Here is a 27,579-nt window from a genome sequence, read left to right as displayed (position 1 = left end):
TAGCTGTGGTGGGTGGTAGATGGCAAGAGCTCTCGCAGTTGAGCAGGTGCCAAGGTGAGGAGAAAAGGAGGTGGGCTGCCCCTCCCAGGTGGTGTGCGCTCCTCCCAGGCGGTGGTGTGCTCCATTTGCAGCATGTGTTAAACCCCAAAGGCCCATTCAGGGGACCAAAGACCTAAGACATTTTACAAAAGTTATCCTAATTGCTTTATCTGATCAATAATACACATTCTTTTTAGAGTTCTGCAGGGAATGGACACATAAAGTAGCCAACTTAAAAATAAATTGAACTTGAGGAATATGGTTCTATAAAAAGAAGTAGAGCTAGGGCGAAGTCTGTTAAATCCAATACTAAAACTCAAGGAAAAACAGGGGCAGGGACAGAAAATAAACTCTACTGACAAGAAAAAATGGATAGAATTATAGTTATATAAGGAAGCCCATAAATACACAGAACTATTATCTAGCTACAAAATGCCAAGAAATTGAAACTGCAGTTTTTAGCTTTGAGAAGCCCAGAGTTATTTGTGGTAGTTGGTTCAAAATAAAATCTACTTTATATTTTCTGCTGTCCCAATGAGCAGACACACAGTGTTTTAAGTATCCATAATATGACTATTTGGTGTCCAAATACTGCCTTGTGTAGCCACGCAGCAGTAACTTAATAACGCCATTTCATTTTCCAGTAGAATTATTCTTGGATTCCACCCATGTTCATGGTTTTCACTTTAACTCTCCTACAAGGATTAATACAGGTTCTAAACGTTTTTTAAAAACTTGATGGAAATGCGAGCTGTAAGAATGGACAAAGCTACACCAGAAGCTAAATTCTTTTTGTACCACAGTAAACTTCTAAGTCCACTTGTGCGTCAGCTTCATGAAGCACTCATCCACTGGAGTGCCTGCCTGTCCGCTCTGAGTATAGAATGCTCAAGCAGTGGGCATAGAGCTGTCAGCATCCTTTGGAAGAAAAAAAAAATCATTTTCTTTGTACATGGCTGTGTAAAATTTAGAATTTTTATGAATTGCAAATATATGTAAAGCTAATCATAGTATTAGTGGTGCCAATTGCTGTCAAATTGGAAGAAAAAGCAGATATTTTCAATTCAGATTTTTATTGCAAATATCTAGAAAACTCATTTGCATTTCTCATGAATGTGAGTTTGCAGTATAGACCACTACCTCTGTTAAATATGTGAAAAGGTAAGTCCATATGTTAGTTCATTGTGTATTTTAAAATTTTTGACCTGTTCCTTGCATTTCTTGGCATTTTGTTTTATGTGTTATAAAGTGTCACTGCCAAGAATCTGTGAGCTCAGTCAGGTTGATGAAAGGCTCTGAACCATGGAAGTCCACCTTTCAGCAGGACCTTTCCGGTTGTTTCAAGAAATGAATTGTCTGTGGAGAAGTTTGTATTCATGCTAGTTATTTGGTTTTCTGTGGGCTCATCCCACAGAATAATGGATAAGGAATAATACAGCTGGGACACATGTTAACCGACAGGTTCCTACTGCCCACATCAGCTGGTATATAGATTAACAGCAGGTGCCACTGCCCCGAATCAGCTCTCCGTGCATAAAGTGATGCTGACCACTTGGTCCGCCCAGGGCCGGAGTTGTTCACCTGTAGTGTGGTGACGGTGTAGGTTTCAAAGCATCAGGTGACTCCCTAAACATGTAATTAGCAGTACTGCTGAACTAGTTGTTCTTTTAATTACCAGAATTCTCTCATCCCTAGAGTTACTCTAAGCCGTGGCTTCAGCCCAAGCCCATAGGATTCCCTCAGTGACTTGTCCTTCTTTCCCTTAAGACAATAAAGTTTGCAGAAACCCCTGGGCATTAAGACTGGAATAAAACAAGAGGAAACAAGTGTTTACCCAACCCTGTGTGGTTTTTGGACCATATCTGTAGCAATAACATTATGCTAGATATGAAGACGCATGTCAAAATACATTAACACCTGAGCCTTAATACTAAGACATTTGGGATATCACTCCAAAGAGACCCATTCTGTCTGCCTGTGTGAAAAGGCGACTGTTAAGAACCTGTATTGATGAGAAAACATTGAAGGCCAGTGTACCACCTGTGCCTCTCCCGAGCCTTTCACTCTGCTTTCATGTCTGTTGGAATGACACTGCCAAATGTCATGCTACTTCTCAGTTATAATAGTATTCACTAGAGGTGGCCTTTTTAATGAACAAATAGTAAAGTAGATGTACTTAACACATGTGCTTGGAAAGATTTCCTGGAATTCACAAGCAGCAGCCCGTGTCTAAGTGTGCCCGAGAAGAAAGCCTACATATCCAGTCTTGACTCTTCTCTCTAGCATTGAAAATGACTTGCTTTTTATACACATTTAACATTTTGACTAGTCAGGTAGATTTTTTTTTAAAGATTTATTTTTATTATTTTTTCATTGGAAAGGCGGATATACAGAGAGGAGAGACAGAGAGGAAGATCTTCCGTCCGATGATTCACTCCCCAAGTGAGCGCAACTATGCCGATCCGAAGCCAGGAGCCTCTTCCAGGTCTCCCACACGGGTGCAGGTTCCCAAAGCTTTGGGCCATCCTCGACTGCTTTCCCAGGCCAGAGGCAGGGAGCTGGAAGGGAAGCGGAGCTGCCGGGATTAGAACCGGCACCCATATGGGATCCCGGGCGTGCAAGGCGAGGACCTTTAACCACTTGCGCCACCGCGCAGGGCCCAGTCAGGTAGATTTTGTAGGAGGAGCTTTGGTGAACTCATTCATTATGCAAAAACATTGCACAAAGCTCCCTCAAAGCTATTGACCGGTCTTGTGCCGTTTGCTCTGAACCCAGAAATTGCAGTTGTTTAAAAAAAGAGCAATTCCTAGAGACTCAGGGGACATGGGACAAAGGGTGGCTGGGAAAGATTGATCAGTGGCTGAGAAGATACCATTAGACAGGGACAAGAAGGTCTGGCGCTCTGTTGCTCAGAAGTATGAAGATAGATAATAATGTGTATTTCTGTATCAGAACAAAATCAGAGGTTGGCATTGTGGTGTAGTACGTTAAGCTACCACCTATGGCCTCAACATCCCATCTCCTGGTTCAAGTCCCACTTGTTCCACTTCCAATGTAATGCGCTTGGGGAAAGCAGCATGCCGGCCCTGACTTGGGCCTCTACCAACCACATGGGAGACTTGGACAAATTTCCTGGCTCCCAGCTTTGGCCCGGCCCGGGCCACCTCTGGCTGTTGTTGTCATGGGAGAGTGAGCCACCAGATGGAAGATCTCTGTCTCTTTCTGTGTCTATGTAACTCTGCATTTCAAATAAATAAAACTTATTTTTTTCTAAAAAGAAAAAGACTAGAATATAGGAATTTGAATTTTTTTTACTTTAAAGCAGTGCTAAATATTGAAGGAAATAGATGTGTTTTCCTTTATATACACATCACTCAATGTATTGAAACCTGTGGAACCTCTAAAATAGGTGGAATTGCATGTGTTAAAATGATCTTTAAAAACTGGTTTTTTGTTTGTTTTACATTTAAAAACATTTAGTTGTGAAGCAGAGAGACAGCAAGCAAAAGACAGGGGATAAAAAAGAGCAAGTACCCACTGGCAGGTTCACTGCCCAGATGCCCAGAGTGCTCGGGACTGAGCCAGGCTGAAGTGGGAAGCAGGAACTCTGTCAGGATGGTTGGTGTGAGATGGCCCAGCTTCTGGACTCATCACTACCCACTACGTCACAGGATGCACATTAGCTGGACGCTGGAACTGGTGGCTTAGCTGGAACTCCAACCAAGGCACCTAGCTGATTCTAAACCTGCATGCTGCATGCTTCACCCCAGAGTAAAAACAAAACACAGCAACGACAACATGATTAGCATGCAGGTGTTGCAAAGGAATACATAAAATCCCATTCAATAGAATTTGTCAGTTTAATAGGGAGAAAAATTGTTTTCTGACATCCCATTAGCCATCAGATAATTTCTGCCAAGTGTCTCCAGGTCACTTACCAAGGGAAATCTCATCTGTGAGTCTGCATTTGGAAAACCGATGGCATTTCATTTGTTTTGAGTGACTTAGTATCAAACACCTTTTTTCTGGCTAGAGAAGTTGTATGTGGGTGTGTGTCTACATGGAAGCTCATGTTTTGACTCGCTGCTCAAAACAGAATCAAATTAGCTCATGCAACATACCATCTAAGTCCTCTCACATGGCCTTGACCCTTTGGGGTGGCCTCATTCTTCCTGGAGCATGTCTTTGTGTCATGTTTGCTTGGCCAAATGCCTTTTCAGGACTGAAGTTTCTCATAAAGAGACATGATCCCTTTGGTGTATTTAATGTCCTTGTCTCTGTAACATCTGTCAGATATTTACAAGGGGAAATTGACAATCAACATACTCAGGCAGTTAGGCAGCTAAGATCTGAGTTTGCTGGGAATTTGAGATAGCAAGTGGCCTTCCTTGTTTTAATTGATGTAACAAAAGAAAATGGGCCATCACTATTTATGTGCAATGAACAGACAACTGGATACATTGAATTAAAGTTAAAACTGAACTTGAACAGAGGGAAAAAATGAAAAAACCATTATATTACTGGTTGTATGCCTTTAAACAGCATATAACTAAAACAGAGCTACTGTTTTGCATTCTGGTCACAGTTCCTCAACTCCCCAGAATATCACAGCACATACAGTTTTTGAAATTTCAGGAGCTGGCTAACCGAGTAAATTGTCTATAAGGCTGCTTGCATTACCAGCTCAAGCAATTTTCCTTTTTATTAATATTTCACTTCAAGCCTAACAAAGTGATAGAAGCTTAAACATATAAGAATTACATTTAAGTTAATAATTCATGTTATTAATTATCCATGTTTATGGGAAATGCAAAGTGAAAAATAATCCTACCTGGCTTATAAACGTATGATCATGAGAAAAAAAATTTTTTAAATAAGAGATCCCCATTTTTTGCCACAATGACAAAAGTACCTGCCAGACACAGGCATCTTTTAAAAGGAGATTATTTAATTAGTCTTTTTATTTCCAAAGAGTCTGGCAGTACTTGCTATGGGGAATCATTTTATTTTCATTCATTACAAGAAGCCATGGTTTATATTTCCCCCAGGCAGGGAGTTTTATCTGACAATTTGAATGCTTCTGTGACAGAAATATCTGATAATGAATGAGTATTAAGGAGACGCCAAACGACATGATAGTTTGAATGGTTTTCAGCGACTGTGCATGATTAATAATTGTGCTAATATGTGTGTTGGTAGTTTTGCTAGAAGGACATTTTGCATGAGAAATGGGAGCAGCTGCTGTGCTTTTTCCACCCCTTTAACGAAAAACAAATGCTCTTCAAACTTGTCTGAGCTGTAGGCTCATGGCGAAGGCTTGGGTCTCTAGGCAGTCACTGTGTAGATGAATCAACCCCATACATGAATGTTTATTCCTTAGCTTTGTATCCTACTCCCATGTCAGAGCTAAACCGGTGCTTCCTAGGCTGTGGGCTACCTGACAATGCCTTCGTCACATGTTTTCTCCAGCCTACGGCACAAGCACGTAGGTTGGGCACTATTCTCCCTGTGGTGTAGTCCCCCACCCCGCAGTGCTCAGGCTTGGCTCACAGTGGCCTCACCCGGATCTTTACAAGATGCAGTTATCTGACTCCAACCTAGAGATACTGTTGTTTGATTGGCAAATATATTGGGCTAGCATTGGCATTTTTTTTATCCTACTGTGCAGCAAAATTCAGAAACTGGATTAATAAAGAACTGGAAGAGTGAAGCAAATTCCACTAAGGCCATATGGCTGCTAAGTGGTAGGTGGTGTAAGATTTGAGACCCAGGAAGTGGAATGTGATTCAGCTCAGTCATCACCACCCCCAGCTCTCACACCAACTAGCAAGTGTTGCAGTCCCACAAGGATGAGCCCATGAATGCCCCCTTGGAATCTGCCCTCAGACCCAGGTCTCTTGTGTCATGGCCCACCCTCGCCCCAACACTCACTGGCACATGCTGTGGTCTAGACCTGCTGGACAGGCCATCTGCCTGTACCTTATGTACCAGTGGGCTATGATCAATGCTGGCTAGCCCAGCCCAGGGGTCTCACATAGGCATATGTCCTGGTCTGACCCAGTCATGTCTCCCGTCCTCCCCACCTCCAAACCAGCCAATCTTAGCCCCTTTGTTTACCTGTAAATGCAGTCTCCCTGTACATGGAAGTCATCCAGAAGGCATTCCTTGTGTGTGATGTACTTCCTTAGGGGTCCTCCAGCCCACACATGCACAAACTCCTCTCCTGGGATAATTCACAGCCACCACATCCAGTCCACAGCAGGCCCCAGGCCGGGTCTCCCAGCATTCTGCCTCCACACCCATAACAGATTGCAGTGGAGCTGGTGTAATAGCAAACTGTCCGATGTTGATAAGGTGCCCTGCACGCATCACAGGTGACCATTACGCTGTAAGGAGTTGCCACGTTAGTTACGGCCCACATCCACATGTTGTATTATCTGGTGAAGTAGTGTAGTGTTAGATCCACAAGCAGGAAACAAGGAGTGTTTCTATCTCCTTTCTGTCGTTGCAATTTTGATTTAGCTAAGTTGTATTGATATCGAGTATATATTATCAAAAAAACCCTGCCTGAGTAATTGATAGCTTGCACAGGTAGTCCTTTTTTTTTTTGTTTTTCTGTAGTTAAACAGGATTTTGGTGATTAATGAAGCATTTTCAACTAAGGATATATTTTTCTTACTAATGTAAGGTTCAACTTGCCTCCCTACTTTGGTGTTTTTATTTACTTTTAAAACAACGAGTTATTCCACTATGTCCTTTAGTTGAAAAACCATGTTTTAGTATTTTCTGAAACATTTGTCAAGAAAAAAACATGATTTCTAAGAAAAGTTAATCACTTAGTTGTATAGGATTTTTTTAGAAATCAAAATCAATTATGCTGTCTTCATTTTGGGATCGAGGACCATATGTTATTTGATGTTTGTGGTTTTATCTGTTTCCTGGTAAATCCTGTGAAAAGACACACCTGGGGTGGCGGGTGGGAGATGGTGAGCTATCCAACATTTGTAACCAAAGTTCCTGGAGAACCTGGTCTTTTATTCTAATTCCAAAGAGAGAGAGAAATGTGAAACTGCTTTCTTCCCAAAGTCCCAGAAATATTTAGGCATTATTTATTGCTGCATCATTCATTTTTAAATGTATCTTTATAAGAAGTAAATTTATTTGCTTCATCGTTACACTGAGCTGCACAGCAATAATGCATTCTGTTGCAATATTCCCAAAAATAGCAGATTATCCCATTGTGAATAGTTTGTTGAACATAACTGATGTTTCAGACTTATTTTAGCTGTAGGAGATTTGAAGTTTAGGTTTTAAGACTCTTAAATAGCTTTACTTGTTTAAAATGTATTATGTGTATCAGCAGGTAGTCCTGATCCAAATTCTAGAGGTTTTCCTTCTTGCTTGTGCATACTGTCCCACAAGAAGTAAATATTGAGCCGTGATGCCCCATAACTCAGGGTTTTCTTTAAATTTAGATAGCAACCAACTCCCAGAAGAAGCAGAAGTAAAATTTCCCGTTTCTCTAGACAGGTCTATGTTTATCACATTATACGCCAGATCTGATAGGAAGCTTTACGGAATGAGCACTGTCAAAGAGGCTATAAGTTTGTAATAAAATTGTTACTCTCTTAAATCCTCCAAGAATTGTCTTCTTGTACATTTGGTAAAGCATTCTCTGTTTGGGTGGTTTACAGTTCTTTAGAATGTTGTGCTGCTTAACCTCTTGCAAGACCAGCAAAGCCACTCTAACTATCACATGGAAATCTTTGGTTGGTGCTTCTGTGTTTAGGGTTGGATGTTGGGTTAATCAGTGGATGTTATGAAGATTGTGTCCCAACCATGGACCGGAGATACCACCAAAAGATAGAACTTGGAAACAGGAAAGACAGCAGAGCGTAGGTGGTGATTTAAGGGCTGACTTAAAATTCATTTGCAATAAAGTTTCATTTCCTGTCCCAGCCCCACACACTCCCAGTCACACCACTCTCAGGTACAAACTATCCACCTTCTACATGGCAAATACTGCCTTTGGTTTTTGTTTGGACTCTGATTTGTCTCCCAAAGAAAAATGAGTGTCTGACACACCAGCACTGTTGCCTTACAACAGAATGTCGGAGGAGGTGTCATGCAGCGCTTATCCCATTAAGCACTGCCCAAAAAACCTTAGAAGACAGAAATGACCAGAGAGCAGGGCCACATGTCTTCTGCATAGGGCCGCTTGAATGTTGACATCACTCAGCTTGTGTTTCTTGAAGCAGCAGAAGCTCTTCCTGGGTGTGACTGTGGCAAGATTCTCCTTTCCAGCTCCTTCCTGTGCAGATGCATGTTTTTTTGACAGGCAGGGGTAGGTTTTTGAAGAGCTGCTTTTTGAAGAATCCCAGGCTTCCAAGCAGGCAGAAAGCCATGCTGCCGTCTTTGTGTTGGTAAGAGATGAGCTGTGTTGTGTAAGCAGAATCCTGAGAACAAACTGCCAACGACGTGCCTCGATGCAAAGGAGAATAACTCGTGTTTGTGTTTTGACAGCATGCATCTTAGGCGAGCTATAATGCTCTCTTGCTCTCCTAAAGCAACACTGCTTATTATGGAAGGACAATGATCTCATTAAAGCTTATTGAATTCTGTGAATTATATCAACAAGAATTCTGGCCTTTGAGGACCAGAATTCATGGGCTCTACTGCTGAAACAGTACTGTCTTTCTGCACCAGTGTGCTCACAAATCAGCTTGGGGAAGTATTAATGGAGAGTTTTCCATGAGCCTGACACTTACTCATGGCTTCAACTTTTCTGTAATTCCAAACAATTAGTTTAAACTGATAATATATCATAGTTGGCCTCAGATAACAGTGTGAGGCAAAGCACAAATACATTTTCTCAAAGTAGCTAGATGGCTGATAATTGGTAGCCCTATTAATGTTGTTTTCATTCCGAATATTTTCCCTCCGAGACTTGATGCTTGTATGTTTTCAGGTATACCAGGAAAGCACTTCCGATTTTAACTCCCATTCAGTATGTTCAATTCTTAGAATGATAGCATCTTTACATTCAGAACATTAATTGTTTCAAACAAGGGACATTATTAGTAGTTCCAAAAAGCTATGGTTGGTTTTAATATAGCCTGCAATGTTAATAGCCTTAGAAACAGAAATACTACAAAATGCATGATTTTTTCCTTTAAGTTATTTTTGTAATATATGAGGAACAAAAAAATAAGTGCAGATTTGTTCCCTTTCAATTAGCCTGGACAGCTGTTAAGATTTCTGGTATGGAAAAGACAGTAGTGGAAAATACTTTTGTGGCCAGATATTGCAGACTGATAGTTGATTTTTTTCAAGGTTTATTTATTTTTATTTGAAAGGCAAACTTAGAAGAACAGAAAGAAGGGAGGAGATTCAGTCCTGTGTCTCATGTGAAACGCCTGCCCCAGAGTGAGATGTGAGGCATCCTGAAACATGGCTGTGCGATCCAATGCAAGCATGGTCCTGTGCCACACTCCCCAGAGTGAGTTTGTAACACAGAGAGAGGAGGACTTCACTTTGAAGCTGTTGGATTTCTATCCAGAGCTGCCCTGGGAAGAACAGTTCGAGGCTGAGCCCCACCAGCCCAGCTGCTCTGTCCCTGGCCATCGTGCAGCATCTCTCAGCTGGGCAGCCGTGTTCTTCTGAGCAGCTTTGTGTCAGGTCAGAAGACACTTCTAGACCACTGTGACAGTTCAGGTGCTGAGCAAATGATGGCCGCAAGAGCTCTGTGCGATGGCCGGACTCGTTAAGTGGGTGATTATTGTTACACTTGACCAAAGGAAGCAGGCTTCTAGAGTTGCATAGACACACTTCTAGCCAGGAAATTGCAAGGATGGAAGCTGCTGCCACATGCGTATGCTGTGTGCCGTGTGTCTAGTCAGCCTAGGTTGACCTGCTGCTTGCCCCCATGCCGGGCTGACCACTGACAGTGTCAGGAATACCTATGCCTGCCGTATGTGCTTGCTGAATGGAGAGACCCATGTGCTACTGTCGACTTTAAGTGGTGATGTGTCTTCCCATCACTCAGCAAAACAGGAAAAAGTTGCAAAGAAGGCCTTGGTATTCGTGGACCCTTAAAATAATGTGGGTGGAAACATTGTGAGTTTTTTTTTTTAAATTCATTTTAAAATTATGCCAAGCAAATGCTACCTTGCAGCCTACAGTTTTTAGTTTCTTTACCTTTTTGTTTATTTTTACAAAGTAATTCCAAGTTGGAAGGCCAGATGCTTTTTGTCTAGTGAACCCAGAGCTCCTCGCATTTGTTTATAATTTGTCTCATCATTGGGACAAGACCTCTGAGGACATCATCGTCTGGAAAAGCCCTTAACTAAAAGGGCTTAACTAAAAAGCCCTTATATACCAAGGTTTTCAAAAAGGATGCAATTTTAGTGAGTTAAATGAATGGGGAGATGAATAAAAAGACCGACGGGTACGTGAGCAAATGCCTAATGGGATCAGTAACTTGGCCAACATGGAAGGAGCCGGTGCCTGTGCGACGTGCAGTGCAGATGCTCAGTGTTTCCTGCTGTGACTCACAGCGGTGCTGGATCTGTCCTTTAGGTGCCTCCCCGTTTGTGAAAGCTGTTGGCACCCTCAGGCCTTCCTCCCCGTTGTCCTGCCGTCTTCCAAGTCGTGTGTAGGCACGCATGCCCCACGTAAAGTCACAGCAGAAGGGAAACCTCAGATCCCCCTTTGAAGAATTAGTAAATTTTTCTCCTCTGAAGTCCAGACTCATTTTACAATTTTCATGTCTGTCTCGCAAGCTTCCTCGTTGATGAGATCAGTGCAACACCTCCCCTTCCTTGAAGAGGAAATGTTATTTTGAGGATGAAGTGAGAAGATGAACATGAACTTTTGAAAATACAAGGTTCTCACCTAATATTGTTTCATTAATTACTGCTGCACATCTCCCGCCCCATTAGTGACAGGGGGAGCAAAGTGTATCACTCTGTATCTCTAAGAATCTTATTAATAATTGCAAAAGGCCACACACACAACCTTACTTGTATAATCATTTGCATTTCAAATTGTTCTGCCCACGTTGGTTTATCTAACATTAAAAGAATATCGGGTTAGTGGATGGCACAGATATGAAGGCAAAAGCCCTTTTTCCTGTTTGCTGCTGCACAACTGGAAAATTAGGTGGCATCATAACTCTTAAAGAGAAAGAGAGGAAGGAAGGAAGAAGGGAAGGAAGGCAGGCAAGAAAAAAAGGAAAAGAAAAGAAGGAAAGGAAAAGAAAGAAAAAAAAACCCAGGATCACTAAACGACAAGGGAGTAATATGAAAAATCGCAGACTTAACGTATGTCTTTCCAGAACTCTTGCCACAGGCATGTTTCCTTTGGTGGAGTTGTTTTTTGTGTTTTTTTTTTTTTTTGAGTGTATATGCAAGTAGCAGAGTTTATATATGGGTGTTGTAAAAAAAAAATTGTTCCAAAAAAGTGAAATTTAATACTGGAAAGAAGTGCTCATAAATTTGACTTCGCCGCAAGGAACAGCTCAACCTTTAGTAAATACACTTCATATACCATGAGACCCTCTGTATAAATACAGCATGTCCAGAAAATTCAACATTTTAGGAATACATGGGCCTGCGGGTATGAAAAGACTAGAGCTTGTGGTAAACTATGCAAATATTTTTTAAAGGTTTATTTATTTCAAAGGTAGAGTTACAGAGAAAGAAAAGGAGAGACAGATTTTAATCCGCTGGTTCATCTCCACAAATGTCTGCAATAGCTGGAGCTAATCCAGTCTGAAGCCAGGAGTTTGGAGCATTTTCTAAGTTTCCAGTATGACTGCATGGAAGGACAGCTGTCCTCTGCTGCTTTCCCAGGCAGTTAGCAGGGAGCAGGATCAGAACCAGAACTAGCAGTCAGGGACTTGAAACAGTACCCGTGGAAGAAGGTGGTACTGCAGGTCGCAGCTTCACCCACCCTGTCACAGCTTCAGCCCCAGGATTATATTTTTGCAAACCATTCATTGGTGTTTGCATTATAGGGTGACGCAGTGTTTGAACACACTGTGCTTGCTGAAATGCTAGCTAACGAGGGAAAGTTGTAAATGGGAGGTTTGGACAAAGTTCTGATTGAATAGTGTGGGTTGAGATCTAGACTGTTTCACAATGATTACAGTTTCCTTGGGGATGTCCAGTTCAGCAGAACATCTTTAGAAAGTATGGGACTAAATGGTTTAGGGTCACCACATAGGGTGTCATGCCACTTAGTTAATCCAGGCCTGCTCTCCAGCTCTGCCCAGCTCTGCCCAGCTCTTGAGTGCTGTGCAGTAAATGAGGGCACTGCCAGCTGTGCTTTTTCCGTATCAGTGTAGCACAAATCAAGGCCAGGAGTTTGAGGTGCCTTTAATGATAGTATTCTGGAAAAGCCAGGCTCCTGCTCTGCTTGATATCAAACAGAATGCCTTTGTGAAAATCGCCTGGTACTTGCACAGAATCTGGAGAAATGAGGAGCTTTAAAACAGAAAACTGGGGACAGTGCTGTGGCATAGGAATGTAAAGTTATAGCCTGTGGCCCCAGCATCCCAAATGAGCCCCAATTTATATCCAGGCTGTGCCACTTCCAATCCAGCTTCCTGCTAATGACCTGAGAATCCAAACGAACATGGCCCAAGGACTTGGACTCCTATTGCCCCATGGGAGACCCAGGAGAAGCTTTTGGCTTCTGCTTTTGGAGTGCCCAGCTCTGGCCATTGCAGCGATTTGGGGAATGAACCAGCAGATGGAAGATTCTTTTGTTTCTACTTCTTTCTCTGTAAATCTGCCTTTGAAGTAAAAATGAAATAAATCCTAATAAAAAGGAAATAAGACAAGAATCCAGAGGCCCAACACTCGTGTTTCTGTGCATTGACAAGGAGAATTTCATGTGTGGCTCGTAATGCTGCAGTGAATGCCTGCTTCGTGGAAGAACTGCCAGGTGGTACCACGTGCCATGCCGGTGTGTTCAACAGTGCTGCATGCGTGTTTTAAAAGACCTTGTTATCTAGAATGAATCTATCAACAAAAATATTTTTTAAGTTGTCAGTTGTACAGGCGCAATGTTTCCCATGTGAATGTCATCTTTGCTGTTGGAGTCTGATTGTGGTGATGCTTGGCCACGTAACTTCATCTTATAAACAAAGGAATGTGTGAAGGTCTTAAAGCTGTTGTGGAAATGGTTCTCACATGTTTAGAGGTAGTAACTCTAAGCATGGGACAGAGAAAAACACATGGTTACCAAGAAGAAATATTTCATGATTTCTCCCAATTTTAGAATTCAGAATTCTTCCCTTGATGTTTGCCATCTCAAGATCAGTGTGCAAACTGAGTTACCGGGAGTGCTACACTGTGAATAGTGATTAGACTCCAAAACGTGGTTAGTGGCACATACGATCAAGTTGAGTTACCTCTGCTGACAATGTGGTCCTTTTGTGATATTAGGAATTCTGATAGAATATTGTGGTATCTTAACAGGATTGTCATGGTTATGTTATAAATCCCATTTTATAAGAAGTTGGATATAATATATGAATTTGTAATGAAATTAAGAAAAATCCGATATTCCTTTGCATCGTATCACAATCCTTATTCTGAATTAAGAATCTTTGCAGCAGACATGTAAAAAAAAAAATCACTCATTTTATGGAGTGTCCTCAGTGGCTTGGACATTTCACAATATTTAGTATATGTGTCTATAGTCAGTGTAACTATATGTATCTTTTGCAACATTTAACATTTCTTTATGGTGAAAACATTTAAAATCCTATCCTAGAAATGTTTTTTTTTCTTTTTCTAGAGAAATGCACGATATCAGTATTCCAATAATCACCTCATTGGTCGGTTGGTTTGTGATTTTTCATGATACAGTGCCTTAGGCTCAGGGCTTTCCCCTTCCTCCCTCCCCCCGCTCCTCCCCCACTGCACCGCTCCCCCTTCCATCATAACAACAGTTTAGTCTCTCAGTGGTCACAAGTCCATCGTTCTTGTATTGAAGACTCTGTAAATGAGCAGAGGCAGGCCTGATGAGAGCATTGTGCTTTTGTAGAAACGATCCACAGTGAAAAAGATGGCAGCGCATTAAGCAAAGATCTGTAACGTGGGAAGTGCTTGCTCAGGATCCCAGGGAGCAGGAGCCTCGTGAACATTCGGTGAATAACTCCTCGTAAGGGACCACGGATCTGAAAACAGGCCAGGGGCTGCAGATCCCAGCCACTTAGAGAACGCTTCCCATCGCCTCTCACAGCTCTGTCTTGCCACCTGTGTGTCACTCCTAGTCCTCTGACCTGTCTTGTTCGTCTGTTCACAGAATGCTCAGGCCCTTTGGGAATCGAAGGCGGAATCATATCAAACCAGCAGATCACAGCTTCGTCCACTCACCGAGCCCTGTTTGGACTCCAGAAATGGTACCCCTACTATGCACGTCTCAACAAAAAGGGGCTGATAAACGCCTGGACGGCTGCAGAAAACGACAGGTGGCCGTGGATTCAGGTACCAAGTGGGATGGGACAAGGTGGAGGAGGCCCCCAGTGCTGGGATCATGAGGCTCAGAGTCCCAGCTGACTCATGGGAGTCTAAGAGTGTTCTTTGGAGGAGTCTTTCAAACAGGAGACTTTCTCTGATACAAGCTGTCCATGTCAGTGACTTAGTTTGTTAGTTATGTAAAAATTATTTTCTTTAAAAAATTATTTTCTTTAAAAAAAAGTTATCAATTTCTTGGAGTGAAATCCTATTTCAGAGACTCTGGGAAGCTTGAACACTCACTATTAATAGCTCTTGTCACTTAACTCTTATTTATATTCAGCCTTTCAAATGAAACATCTGAGTACTTTGCTTCAATACACTTATAATATTCCACTAATCTTGCAGAAGTATGACACTCATGCATTAATTAGTATTCAATTTAATTTTCTTCTTTGTCTCGAAATGAACATTGAAATTGGCATTTCATATTTGCACACTCAGAATGCAATTATTGACAGCACCCCGATGGCCAGGGTTGGTTCTGGATTGAGTGGATTAGTAGAGTAAATGCAGTTAAACAAGAACTTAGCTTTTCTTGATGAAAGTTTTCCTGACTTTCTCTGCTTCCATTCAGCATCCTAGACCTTCCATTTCTTGCTCTGACTGATGTGTTAGAAACAGGGACTCCCAACCACAGTGAGGTACCATGTCCATCCCATTTGAATGTCTAGTATTAAAAAGACAAAAGAGAACCCTTAGACACTGCTGGGCAGAATGTAAATTAGTTCAATCATTACAGAATACAGCTTAGGCGTTTCTCTCCCCAAAGAGAGACGGGTCTTCCATATGGTCCAGCAAGCTGGCTGTGGCTAGCGTCCCGGGATGTGAATCAGACTGTGACAGGGACCTCTCAGCTCTCAGGTTCTTTGCAGCACTTTTCACAGTGGCCAAGGACTGGACGCTGACCAGTTACGTTGAAAAGACGAAGATTGTCTCGGTCTTGAGGATCTGGGTGTCTGTTGGAAGTACAGCTAATGATGAGTGCATGGCACAGGAGAGGTTAATACAGGGAAGACATGCGCGGCAGGAGAGGGAGCGCTGCCTCGGGTGCTCAGCAGCGCCCCCAGTGTTACCTGTGATTCCGTGTGTGCACTAGGCGTCAGCCAAGGCAGCAGTCAGGAGGCAGGTCCTTGATGTCCCAGCTGCCTGCTAGATGCCCGTCTGTTACCAAACTTCAGTCATTCAAAAGCAAATACACATGTGGCTCCTCCGTGTTCAACAAAATACGAGCTAAGAAGGCGTGGCCCTGCAACAGAATTAGGATCGACAAGCTGTGTGTCGGGTTTCTGGGCAGCAGACCTGCACGTAAATATTCTTGTTAGCAGAGGAATAGGGAATGCCACAGGAAGAAAGGAGCCAGTCACCTGCTCCGTGTTCAGATTCTGTGTAGTGTGAGTCTGGATGTTCATAAAAGCTCAGAATTTCAGAGGTAGATTTTTGCTTTTCCTTCTCAGGTTACTTCCTAGTTACACACCGTGACTGACAGAGAATCTAACCCGTGTTTTCAACTTCCTCTTTCTCACGGAACTGCTTAGGTCTCCTCCTACCCCCTCTAAAAAAAACCTATATGCACAGATACACATCTGCCTATACCAAATTCCTCTCTTGAGTGAGTTATTTCTGGGCATTGATATATTGCTTCTTCCAGTAATATTTTTTTCAAAACTAATCTCAGGTGGAAAATGACTGTTTGCGTTTAAGTTGTTTATTAGAAGTGAGCTGCCACCATATCACGGAGGGCTAAAACAGAATTACTTTGTTATTTTTTAGAAAGGTATTTACCACGTGTGGACAGGTGCAGGCGCAGACTGCTTGTGTGTTTAGCTCTTGCAGGTGTGTTTTTGATCTCCAGGCCTGTGAGCTCTGGAATCTGTGATTTGGGCTGTAATGTGCACGAAGCTCCTTGGGGAAACTCTTCTCCCACTTTCTACCGTTTTCTTCCACGACTCTCAGTGCTCAAAGGCGCCACGGACCATGTTTGCTCTTTCTGGCATTCATCCAGCTGTTGTCCGTGGTCACTACATGATGGTCCCTGCACTGACCACCTGTTCGCTTACTTGATGTTCAGCCTCCTGAGTACTTTCTTTGTGAAGTAATTCCTGGACGCCTGGCCTTTTGTATCCAAAGATAGAAATGACCACACTCCTTCCCTGCCACATCCTTCTCTCCTGCTGAGAACATGTTTCCATTCTAGCACCAAAACAGTGCTCTGTAGTCCTTGCTGGCCTTTCCCTCTCTTTCTAGAAGCAAGTTGAAAGTGGGAATTATGCCTGATGCATGTCTACTTCCTTGAATGAAAACTGTGTTGGTCAGGTGTGGGTGTGTGGCTAATAGCAGAGGGAATCTTGCACCAACCGTGTCTGTCTCCGTACAGAAGGCACACTGCGATCAGTGGCACGGAGGATGCTCCAAATACCCAGCTCCCTCTCAACATCTGTTGGACAGTGAGCCACCCTCTGGCATTGTACCCTCCAAGCACCCAGACAGATGTGTGTGATGGGTCTGTGTACCGGGGAATGACTTGCCCACTTGGAACACACGGACCACTGTAAACCCCGGGCTCTGTGATCGCAGCAAACCACTTCTTATAAAGCAGTACTGCATGGGTAAGGGATTTTATTTGTGACATGTTTGCCAAGGGATTGGTTAGCAAACCCAGTACCGCAAATATCAGAGATTTCATCTCTTCCCATCCCATTCACATTCCTGAAATGTCAAAAAAAAAAAAAAAAGGCTTAACTTCTTGCACCTTTCAGGAGTTTGTTATCATAATCACGCCATATGAGTTTGGAAAAACTCCCAAAATATTGAATATAAACATATCTTCTTCCTCTCATATTATTTAAAAAAAAATGAAACTGCTTTAAAATTCCAGTGGGAGAGGGCTTCAGAATGTTGACAGAAAATATGTATTATGCAAAGCTATGTATGCATAGATTTTAAAATGTTTTGCACTGAAAGAAATTTATCTTTTAATCCCAGTTTCCATAAATGTTTTGAAGTGCCTCATCTGTTGTTGGCTTCTGGAACTTGTGACTCTCACCCAGGCAAGCATGCTGAAGACATACAAAGTACCCAAAGTGCAGAATTGAAAGACTTACAACGAATAGGAATTATGTTAAGGCAACTTTGAACATCTGCTAGTGAACAGACCTCTTAGTGCATAATTCTTTATCTACTCTCCTATCAAAAGCCTTTTCATTGTTCTTCCTATGCATGTTGTCCATGAGGAAATCTCTTTTTAAATTTTTAATTAATATTTGCAAGATTAGACAGTTTTGAAAACACAATGGCATTCCCCTTTCCCTCTAAACCCTTTCACTCATGCTCGCTCTCTTTTTTGAGATAACATCCTATAGAAACGCACCTTAGTAAAAGGCTTAATACTTCACTGCCTAAGAAGTTTAACAAATGAAAGCAAAACGCCAGTTTACTAGGAGCACAGACAATAGCTGTATAGAGAGAGTGAACAGAAAAATGCTTCACCCTGTACTCTAAGTGAAAAGCACTCACATGTTTATTAAAACGGTAGCAGTATAATACCCTTAACTACTTGACGAAGTTGTAAAGCAAAGTTGGCAAGCCATACCTTTGCAGGGACCCAATACCACAGACAATCCTTTTTTTCCTGCAGTTTTCAGCTCGCACATGTAAGTGAGAAGATGCAGAGTCCATCTTTCTGGGTCTGGTTTATCAGTGTGTCTTCCAGCCGAGTCCGTCTTTCTGTGTGACTGAATCCTATGCTGTTATGTATATACCCCACAGTTCCTTTACCCATCCAATGACAGACATCTTGGGTGATTCCGGATTCTGGCCTTTGTGAACAATGCTGCTATAAATATGATAGTGCAGGTGTCTTTCTAATCCATTCTGTTCAACTGCTTTGGGTGTAAACAAAATAGTGGGATGGCCGGCTCACTTTTTCTAATTTGCATGTACAAGAGTTGAGATATATAAAATGGAAGGGAAAAAAAGAGTTGTTAAGTTTTTTTTTAAGCTTTCTTTATATTTATTTAAAAGACAGATAAAGGCAGATTTTATATAGAAAGTAGGAGAGACAGACAAGGTCTTCCATTCACCGGTTCACTCCCAAAGCAACGACCAAAGCTAACCTAACCCAAAGGCAGGAGCTGGGAACTTCTGGGTCTCCCACACATCGTGTAAGGATTCAAGGCTTTGGCTATCCTCCTCTGCTTTCTCGGTCTGTAGTATAGAGCTGGGATGAAAACAAAGCAGCCAGAATACAAATTGATGCCCATAAGGGATGATGGCAACGCAGGGTGCAAGATTAGCTTACTGTCCCATGTGCCTGCCTCAAGAGTTGAGGTTTTTAAATGCCTTGTGGTCAGCTGCTTTCCACCTTTTGTGAATGTTAACCTGTTGTTTTTGTAGCATATAAGAGTGATGTATTGAGAATATGCATGGATTGAAAATAGCAACTGATCATTGTCCAGGAAAAAATGCATGCATGCATGCATGCATATGTGTGTGTGTGTGTGTGTGTGTAATTCAGAACCTCTGGTTTTAGTTCACAGGATGACGTTTCCTGTTTCTATGTCTTGCCGTCACCAGTGAGGCAGCCAGTGGACGGCAGATCATGCTGCCTGGCACTCGGGACTGAAGGGGCTAGCCCTCTGCATGCCTGTTTCTTTCAGCTTCTGGCTCTCACTTTCCTCCTACGCTGTAAACACCCCCAGCAGCGCTCCCCCGAGAACCAAGGATCATCAGCATTGTTTATGCCACCCGCCTCTGGGGAAGGCTGCCTCTCAAGCAACCATTAGCACTGATGGAACCTCGCCGTGCCCTCTGCAAGGGCAGGTCCCCTGGCAGCCTGCCCTCCAGTCCCGGGAGGCCACAGGCATGCGGGGAGGCATGGGGACGCAGGAGTCTGAGCTGAAGGTCCGGTTGTCTCCGTGTGTTTATCCTCTGGGAGCCTGTGGGATCACTGTTTGGACTGACCTGAAGGAATCTCTTATTTCCACTGTAGACACTGAAGAAGTCTGTTCTGTCCCCAGGCCTTGCTGAAAAACTCCTTGTGTTAAAATGTGACGGAGCACCAACCCACCTGGCCTGATTCATAAATGGTTTATTTTCAGGAGGCAGCAATTAATTCGAAACCGTTTCTATCTGGTGGAGTTGTTTTTGTTTAACACTGAGTGTCATTAGACTTCGTGGTGGAAAAGGTTAAATATCCCCCCTGTGTTTAGGTTGGAAACAAGTCTTAGCATTCATGGACCTAACGGGGACGGCTTGAGCATATGAAATCTTTTAGCTGCTTTACATGTGTGGCCCTAAATCATCTGATTTTGGATTCATTATTCAGAGGGAGAAGTCTAGGCATGGAAAATAAGTAAATTATTTTACATTTGCAAAAGTGTCAAGTTTCAAAGTTGAAGGTCAAACCCCAGTGGCTGGTGAGAGAGACCAGCTCCCCACTGTCCGCTCCCTCAGCTTGAGCCTCTTCTTGGCTGGTTCTCCTGGGCTTGTTTGGTGGTGTTAGGGCGCTGGACTCAGCCTGTGGCTGTGGGAAGTTTCAGACCTTCATGAGGCTTCATAGCATAACCATGCAACTGTGTGAGATGCATTTGTGTCCACTTCACAAGCTGTTTGTAACGCAGAGTAATGGATGCTCAAACTTGGACTGGATCGAAATAGGCAGAAGTGCTTCTTGAAGTGGCTCCCAGCCTCAACTTCTGTGTTAGCAGGGCTGAGAAGAGTCCCCGCGGAGTGGCTAACAAGCAGGCAGCCCACTGGGTTTTGTTATGGGAGATGTGAGAGGAGAAAGTGGCCACGGTCACTCTGGTGGACCTCTCACTGGTAAGAGAGCCTTCCTCGGGCTTGTGTTCCCTTGCTAACGGGACTCAGCTTGGATACATCGATTGGTAGAGCCCAGTACCTTGCTGTTTGAAATGAGACCTTACTCTGGAGCATTTTAAAGTAATGGATGGCACTAAAACCTCCCCTGCCCAGGTGACGGTGTCCAATTGTTTCCGAAGGAATTCTGCCTGTGACATGAGACCTTCAATAATTAAGTCAAAATTAAGTAGTACAAGGGCTGTTAAAGAATAATGCTTCCTACACCCCCTTGTGACCAGGCTGTGAATGTTTTAAATGCTCAGCTGGGTCTTCTGTCTTAAAAGACAAAATATTTCTTTTGTGTGGAACTTGGAATATAACGAAACATTGAAAAATCATTAGTACTTTAATTATTCAAGAGGAATGTAGCATACCCAGCATCTTTGAGGATGGCATTAAGAAAGTTACTGAAGACCGAGGGGAACAGAATGAACTTAGTGACAAGGGATCCTGGGATGCGCAGAGAACATCAGGGTCCTGTCTGATTAGGCTCAACAGGTTAGACAGATGGCAAGGATAGGGGGAGGAGATGCCAAGATGTAAAAACACGTGAGACTGTTGGACTTAGGTGGCACCGATGGCTGCTGCTGGGGTCTCAGCCGTCACCGCTGGAGCACGGCAGTGCGAGTCCCCAACGCAGTGCAGAGCCCGATGCATTTGAGGATGAAGGATGCCGACTTCCACTTGCAGGGAGGGGAGCTTGGGATGCGTCTTCCTAGAGGCCCTAGAGGCAGTTCCCTGTTTGTGCATCACCTGACCCCAGCGTCGAGGGCTCCCCAGGACCTACTTGTGAAAAAAACCAAAGGGAATCCTAGAATAAATCTCCCCTTTTCCCAGTTTCCAAGACAACAGCTCACCCAGGAGCACCCTTGTGGAGGTTTTCAGTAAGTGCCTGCATTCTCTTGGGCTTCCAGAAGATTCATTTTTATCTCCTGTCGGTTACATTTTCTCCAAGGATTGCCTTTTAATGTTGTTGCTTGCAATTTTCCCCCAAAATTGATATATTTAATTAAAACAGTCGCTGTTTTCTGCCTTGCATGGGTGTAGTTAGTACACACGGCTTTCTTTGCTATAGTTTAAAAAAAAGAGTGGAAGTCTCCTTTTCCCAACAAATAGGCTCTCAAATTCCTTGCTTCTATTATATTTTTAATGCTTCAGTAGCTTTGAAGCATTTTTTTCCTCTGAGTTCCTAATACATGGGCTGTATTTTCCTTTCTCAGAATTAAGCAACTAGATTAAACTCAGGTCGCCTTAGTTTATTACTGCCATTAGCCCCATTAAGATATGAAGCAGTAGATGCCAATTTTTCGTAGTTTTCCTAGCAGGAGCCCGACCTAACCCGGTGATTTTCCATAATGGCAGTGTGCAAAGAAGCTCTTACACCAAAATGTGACTCCCCTGCAGAATGACAACAACCCCAAAACGCTAAATAAGACATTTTAATATAATTGCCCACGGATCCTCACTCTTAGCAACGTAAGCCTAGATTTGAAAAGCTGTCCATGAACTGTGAAAGACAAGAAGACATTTCTGGTTATGCAGAAACTTGCTCCATCAGTAGAACGATGCTTGAGTATTAAAAAAAAAGTTCATGCATTTAGTGCAATGAACAGCTCTGCTCTGGAAAATGGGGGGCATTTTGCCAAGGAGACCCCCAAACCCAAATCACAAAACTGAGAAATCATGCATGCATTCATTCAGCGTTTTCACTGGGTCTTTCCCACTTGCCAACTGCTGAGTTCCCTGTGGCAGTGTGCGGGGTCATATCCTCCATCCACTGATTCACTCCCCATATGACTGCGACGCCAGGGCTGGGCCAAGCTGTAGACAGGAGCCAAGAACTGCGTCTGGGTTTCTCACCAGGGTGGGGGGCACATGCTAGGGCTGGGGCACACACACTTCTTCCCCAGCTCTCCTGAGCACAGTGAGCAAGGAGCTGGACCTGCGCAGAGAAGCTGGAACTGGAAATGGTCCCCATGTGAGAGGTGGGTAACTGTGACGCGGCAGCCAAGGCCAGCCAGCGGATGTGTGTGAGGAACAGCTTCCAGTCAGCCATCTCTTCCTGCTCAGCACTGCCCTGCTGGGTAACTGAGCACTTGGTGGGGAGCTGTGCGATCAGGAGGGTGGCCTGAGGGCAGGGGACACCTTTGGCTCACTTTGCAGTCTTACTTTGGAATCGCATGACTACACTATGAATAATTAAGGGAGAACAGGTGCCATCAGCATTCTTCCTGTAACCCCAAAACCATGTGCATTTTGTATTCCTCTTAGTAAATATTTATTAACTTAATTAAGAGGTGTGGAGATGAAGCAGCCACATGTCTCTGGGTGTGTAAATCCACAGGGAAAGTAGGTTTACATAAACATGAAACTTCATCTATCATGATGTGGGCTACTCTTCCAGGTGGTTTAATCTTTAACACAGCTTCCCTGGACCCCAGACGCTTAGCCTGCTGGGCTCCGTCCCTCTCTTCCCTTCAGGTCTGAGACGAGCAGTCAGGGCTGGCATGGGACCTCAGCCAGATCTCTGGACCTTGCTCTCTGTACTCTGAATTCAGGACTTAGCTTCCTATCCCTGGAAACACCTCCGTCTTTCATCTATCTTTTGCAGTGTTCTTTGTACTATGTGTGTGTGTGCTTTTCTCTTGTGACAAGTGCAGAAGTGTGACAAATGCACAAGTCTTCCCTTCTTTATAGCTCCTCCTGCATCTACCTGAGTGTTTGTTATAGACATGTCTAAAAATAATAGCGGATGAACCGGATGCATTTAGTAGTGGGTATACAAGCATAAACAGTGTAATAATAGAGATACCACTTGAAAAGTAACTTGTGAGGACTTCATTGAGATTTGTGAAACACTTAAAACTCGCTGATGATTTAAAATTTGAGAAGCAATCTTAGAAACAGAGAAAATGCACAGTTTAACTCCCGCCAACTTCAATTATAATTTAGTTTGCCTAGTTTTTAATGACCTAACAGCAGGATGATAATGTTTAATTAACAGAAGAAATCTTGCATTACTTGTAAAAAGCCACATCGATATTTGAATTTGAGGTCTGTTGTTTTTTAAAAAAATTTTTTATATATTGGAGAACAGAGAGAGAGGAGCACTGGCTTTCATGTGCTGACTCCCCACATGCTCGTGGTGGCCACGGCCAGACGCCAGATCTGGCGACTCAGGGCAGGTGGACCACCGGTGGCCGGAACCCAACCACGCGATCCCTCACTGCTCTGTCCTGCCATGTGCTTTAGCAAGAAACCCGAGGCAGGAATTGGAGCTGGCCAACAGATTCAAGTAGTGGGGTAGGCCTCCTAACTGATAGGCTAAAAATCTGCCTATCGATGATTCTGAATGTAAAAACATCAAGTATATGTGTATATAGAGTTCTGTTTCCACTTTATGAAATTGTAAAATTTGATTTAGAAATTGGTTTAAATGAAAAAAAAAAAAAACTCACACTGTGAAGTAGCCTCTGAGCTTTAAAAATACTTTTTTCCTCCCTTTTGTTGAGTTTCCGTGTGGGAAAGCTGGGCTGAGGTCTTGCTCCTGGCTCAGGCTGGCCGAGCTGTGGCCCCAGGAGCTGTGTGAGGTGTGAACCAGGGAAGGAGAGCTGTGTCTCTCCCCTCCCAAATCAGTTAGCAAAGTTCAAAACAAAATTTGAAAAACCAGATTCAGGTTACACTCTGTTGAAATTACGTAACTGTGAGAATTATGGTCTTGAATTCAAGAAAACTATTCTTGTACGCATAGAAAAGCTTAGATAAGATTGTGCTGTGCTATCTAATTAGAGGAAAGAGAAATAAAACCTTTTGTGAAAAATGTAATTTTTCCAAAGATGGTTTAGCTGCCCACATCCACTTGGCCAAATTATTCATTCAAAATGAAGAGAAAACTTTTATATATTTTTTAAGCCATACAAAATTACTTGGTCATGGTGGGACCGTTTTGCTTTGAAGGTGTTCTGTTGCATGAAGGAGTTGTGCGCTGATCTTTCACCCCTCCAAGTGCCGTGAGGAGTGTCGTGTCGGAGCAGAGGACAGTTTCCCGTGGTTGGTCCCTTGTTTTCTTTATGCTCCTCCTGACTTCCGGGACATCGAGGGGACCTCCATTCCCCATCACCTCCCCTGTGCCACACACAGAAGAGCAAAATTGTGAGACTTACGTCTTAGAGCTGATACAGAGGGTAGATGATACACTGCACTTAGAAAAGCCAGGAGGAAATGGAATTTTAAAAATTAATTTTTGTGCAAAACACTGAAATTTATGCCTGTGAGGAAACGTTAGAAAGTCCGTTAAACTACACTGTGACAGAAAACTGCATGGGCTCCAAGATAAATACATTGAGCAGCAGAATTAAGAGAAATCGTGTCGAAAGTATAAATTAAAGAATCCTTGAGTTCTTTGATTTCCTTCCTTCTTTCTTAGGTATTTGCAAATGAGAAGCTTGGTAATGATAGCCAACAGACTGAGTGCTTCAAGGGGCCGGGCCCCTAAGGGGGACCATGAGTTAGCATCTACCTCGCTGTCATAGTGTTGGCTAGCCAAGGTCAATGGTGGCTCCGGGTCACAGGCAGGTGACTAGCCTGGGTTTCCAGAGAACAGAAACCTCTCTGAGCTGGGATGAGAGAGCTAGTTCTCCTCCCGCCCCAGAGGAAACAGCTTTCCTCACTCCTCCCTTTGACATCACTTTGAGAGAGTTTTGTGGTATGTTTGCCCTCGTTTCACTGGTGGCCTGGTAAGGTGTAGCCTGTCTATACACCCTAGTGACAGCTGTGCAGGGCTCCCAACTCCTGGCTCTGGCTGCGCTTTTTCCTCCCATTTTTCGTTTCTCATAGTGCCACCACAACCCTCATCCTGAATAGTGAGAAATCCCGAACTTGTAAGGCCCGGTCCCGGGTGTTCATGTGTTGTAAAAAAAATAAAAATTTTCCAATTTCAGGATGCCTTTTATCACAAAGTAATTTGAACACTTTAAAAGTTAGAGGTTATTTGATATAATACTATTCAAGGGCATTACTCATAGGTCCGATAGGAACAACAGAGTTATAAACTGGCAGAGTACAGAGAAAAGCAGGTGGGCAGAATAAACGCTATTACTTCTTAAAAAATCGACTTTCTTGTAGGTGGCAACAGATCTTCTCTATCAGATGACATTGGCAGAGATCATGGACTGTTAGCAGCATGGGTCTAATGTTGGACATGGTGTTGAGGACAACCTCAGCATGCCCTGTGTTGCATAATCTGATTAGTTCAGTTAATGGCATTACAAAAAGCCACCACTGCGTCTTCAACAGCAAGAGTTAAGCCAGCAAATACTAAGTTTATTTGTGGAGTTGGTTTTTTTTTTTTTTGCATCTTATTTTTAAATCACAAACTTAAATTCTCAAGATAAACTTGAGATATAAGATATAGTTCTTTTCACACTGTAAATACCAGTCTATTCCCCTGCAGGAATAGAATGTGGTTTCTAGCATGAAGTTGCTTAGTTTTGAAGGCCAGATCTAAGATTGTAGTGATTTGGGCTGGACAAAGTCTACAAGGGCACAGAAAATGTAAAGTAGTAACGTGATGCAGCTTTGCATATATATTCCAGTGATTTCCATTTCTGCTGTGCCACTTACTTCTGTTCCTGGTGAATTAACTTGTATTCCATTGTGGTAGAAAATAATATCAGAGAAAACCTGACCACCCCTTGTGCAGGAGCGCCTGTTTGCTTTTCAAGCACCCCTTTTATGTTCAGGGCATAAAAAATGAAGAGCAGGCACACTTTCCTGTTTCCCAGAAGTACCTTTTAGCGTTTTACGATGCGAGATTTGTTTCTGCCTCAATGTTTAATTGTTCCCAAGTCAGCATTTAAAATTCCAGGACACTTGCTGCCACTACACATAATATTTTTGTACAATGGAAAGATCTGGAATGTTCCCATAGCAAAGCTCAGAAATTGTTTTGCTAACATGAATTTTTTTTTTGTATGGAATAAATAGTAGACTGAATGAAGAAAAGCTTTGTCTCCCAGCCAACACTTCCATGACCCTGACAAGTATGGGAGCATCAGACACTTCTGTTTGGATCAGGGCCACGGCCAAAGTTATTGGATCTAACAAGTTGACTTTCTTGCCCCCCACTTCTGATGCAGCCTGCATGTCCTGCGTGATGTTGATTTTGATGTGCACTAGGGGAGACCATCTGTTTAGAACATGGTGTGAGGTCCCCTGCCCATGCCGTGGCCAGCCCTCAGAAGGCGTACCTATCTTTGTAGCTTTCAAATGGCTGAACTCTAAGTACTTCACAGCATGGGTTTCGCCAGTCTTTCTTTCCTTTTTGTGAATGACTCTGATGATCTGGGGTTTGCCTTTGTGCCTTGGGAGACTCAGGAACCCCTTGGGCCAGTTAGGGAAGGACAAGGCTCCACCCCCCACTGAGCCCACCCTGTCCCTAAGCATGCACAGCAAGGGTATTGTGCTTTTTTCAGCGACACCTATAACTTATTGTGAAAAATTTCATTGGCAAAATAACGTTATTTTTCTTATTTTGAACATATTTCCATTTGGGGTTCCGTGCTGATTTCTCTTCTGGTTCTTCCTGCTGCTTCTGCAACTTCTCCCTAGCATGTGAATAGCCAGCTCTTCCCCCTTTCTTTCTCTCTCTCACCTTCTCTCTCTCACCTTCTCTCTCCCTCCCTTGTTCCTCTTTCTCTGCCTCCCTGTCCATTGCCCTCCCCTCACGTGAGTACATCCCAATTGTAGAATGGATGTGTAACCTTTCACTCCGGCTTTCTTCCTTTCTTTCTTTCATTTATTTGGTCAGTTATTCCGTGATGCTGGGAAGTGCCTGACTAACCGCAGCTCAATGTTGAGAACCATGTGCAGGTAAAACATCCCTGTTCAAATGCAGGATAAATGAATGAATTTTAAAAGAGTATATACAGAAAATTCACTGGTGGATTTCATATACCACATGATAACAGTAATTTAAAATACTAGCTCTGCTAAGACTTAATCAGTTTGTTTTGTAGTGCTGTAAGAGTATCCACAATTCCCTGGGAAGGCCATCCGAGTACCTCTTCTTTTTCTAGTGACAGAGTTGTGCAAGGCTACGCTTTTCTTCATGTTATTTGACCACAACAACATTGGACAGTTGATGTTGGTTCTC

At 43.0% G+C, this 27,579-nt stretch overlaps 1 protein-coding gene across 2 annotated transcripts in view; it reads left to right on the top strand.

The window, feature by feature from the left end:
* Positions 1-27,579, top strand: part of EDIL3 (EGF like repeats and discoidin domains 3) — a 260,571-nt gene that overhangs the window by 154,974 nt on the left and 78,018 nt on the right. For both annotated transcript variants that reach the window (XM_040986004.1, XM_040986005.1), the window contains one exon: positions 14,356-14,537. In XM_040986004.1, coding sequence (XP_040841938.1) covers positions 14,356-14,537 — 182 coding nt within the window. The remainder of the gene's footprint in view (positions 1-14,355; positions 14,538-27,579) is intronic.

This window comes from Ochotona curzoniae, unplaced genomic scaffold (genome assembly GCF_017591425.1).
Source record: "Ochotona curzoniae isolate NIBS_2020 unplaced genomic scaffold, NIBS_Ocur_1.0 contig_4501, whole genome shotgun sequence".
Taxonomy (NCBI): Eukaryota; Metazoa; Chordata; class Mammalia; order Lagomorpha; family Ochotonidae; genus Ochotona; species Ochotona curzoniae.
The sequence above is the reverse complement of the archived record's forward strand: the minus strand, read 5'-3'. Positions and strand labels throughout refer to the sequence as shown.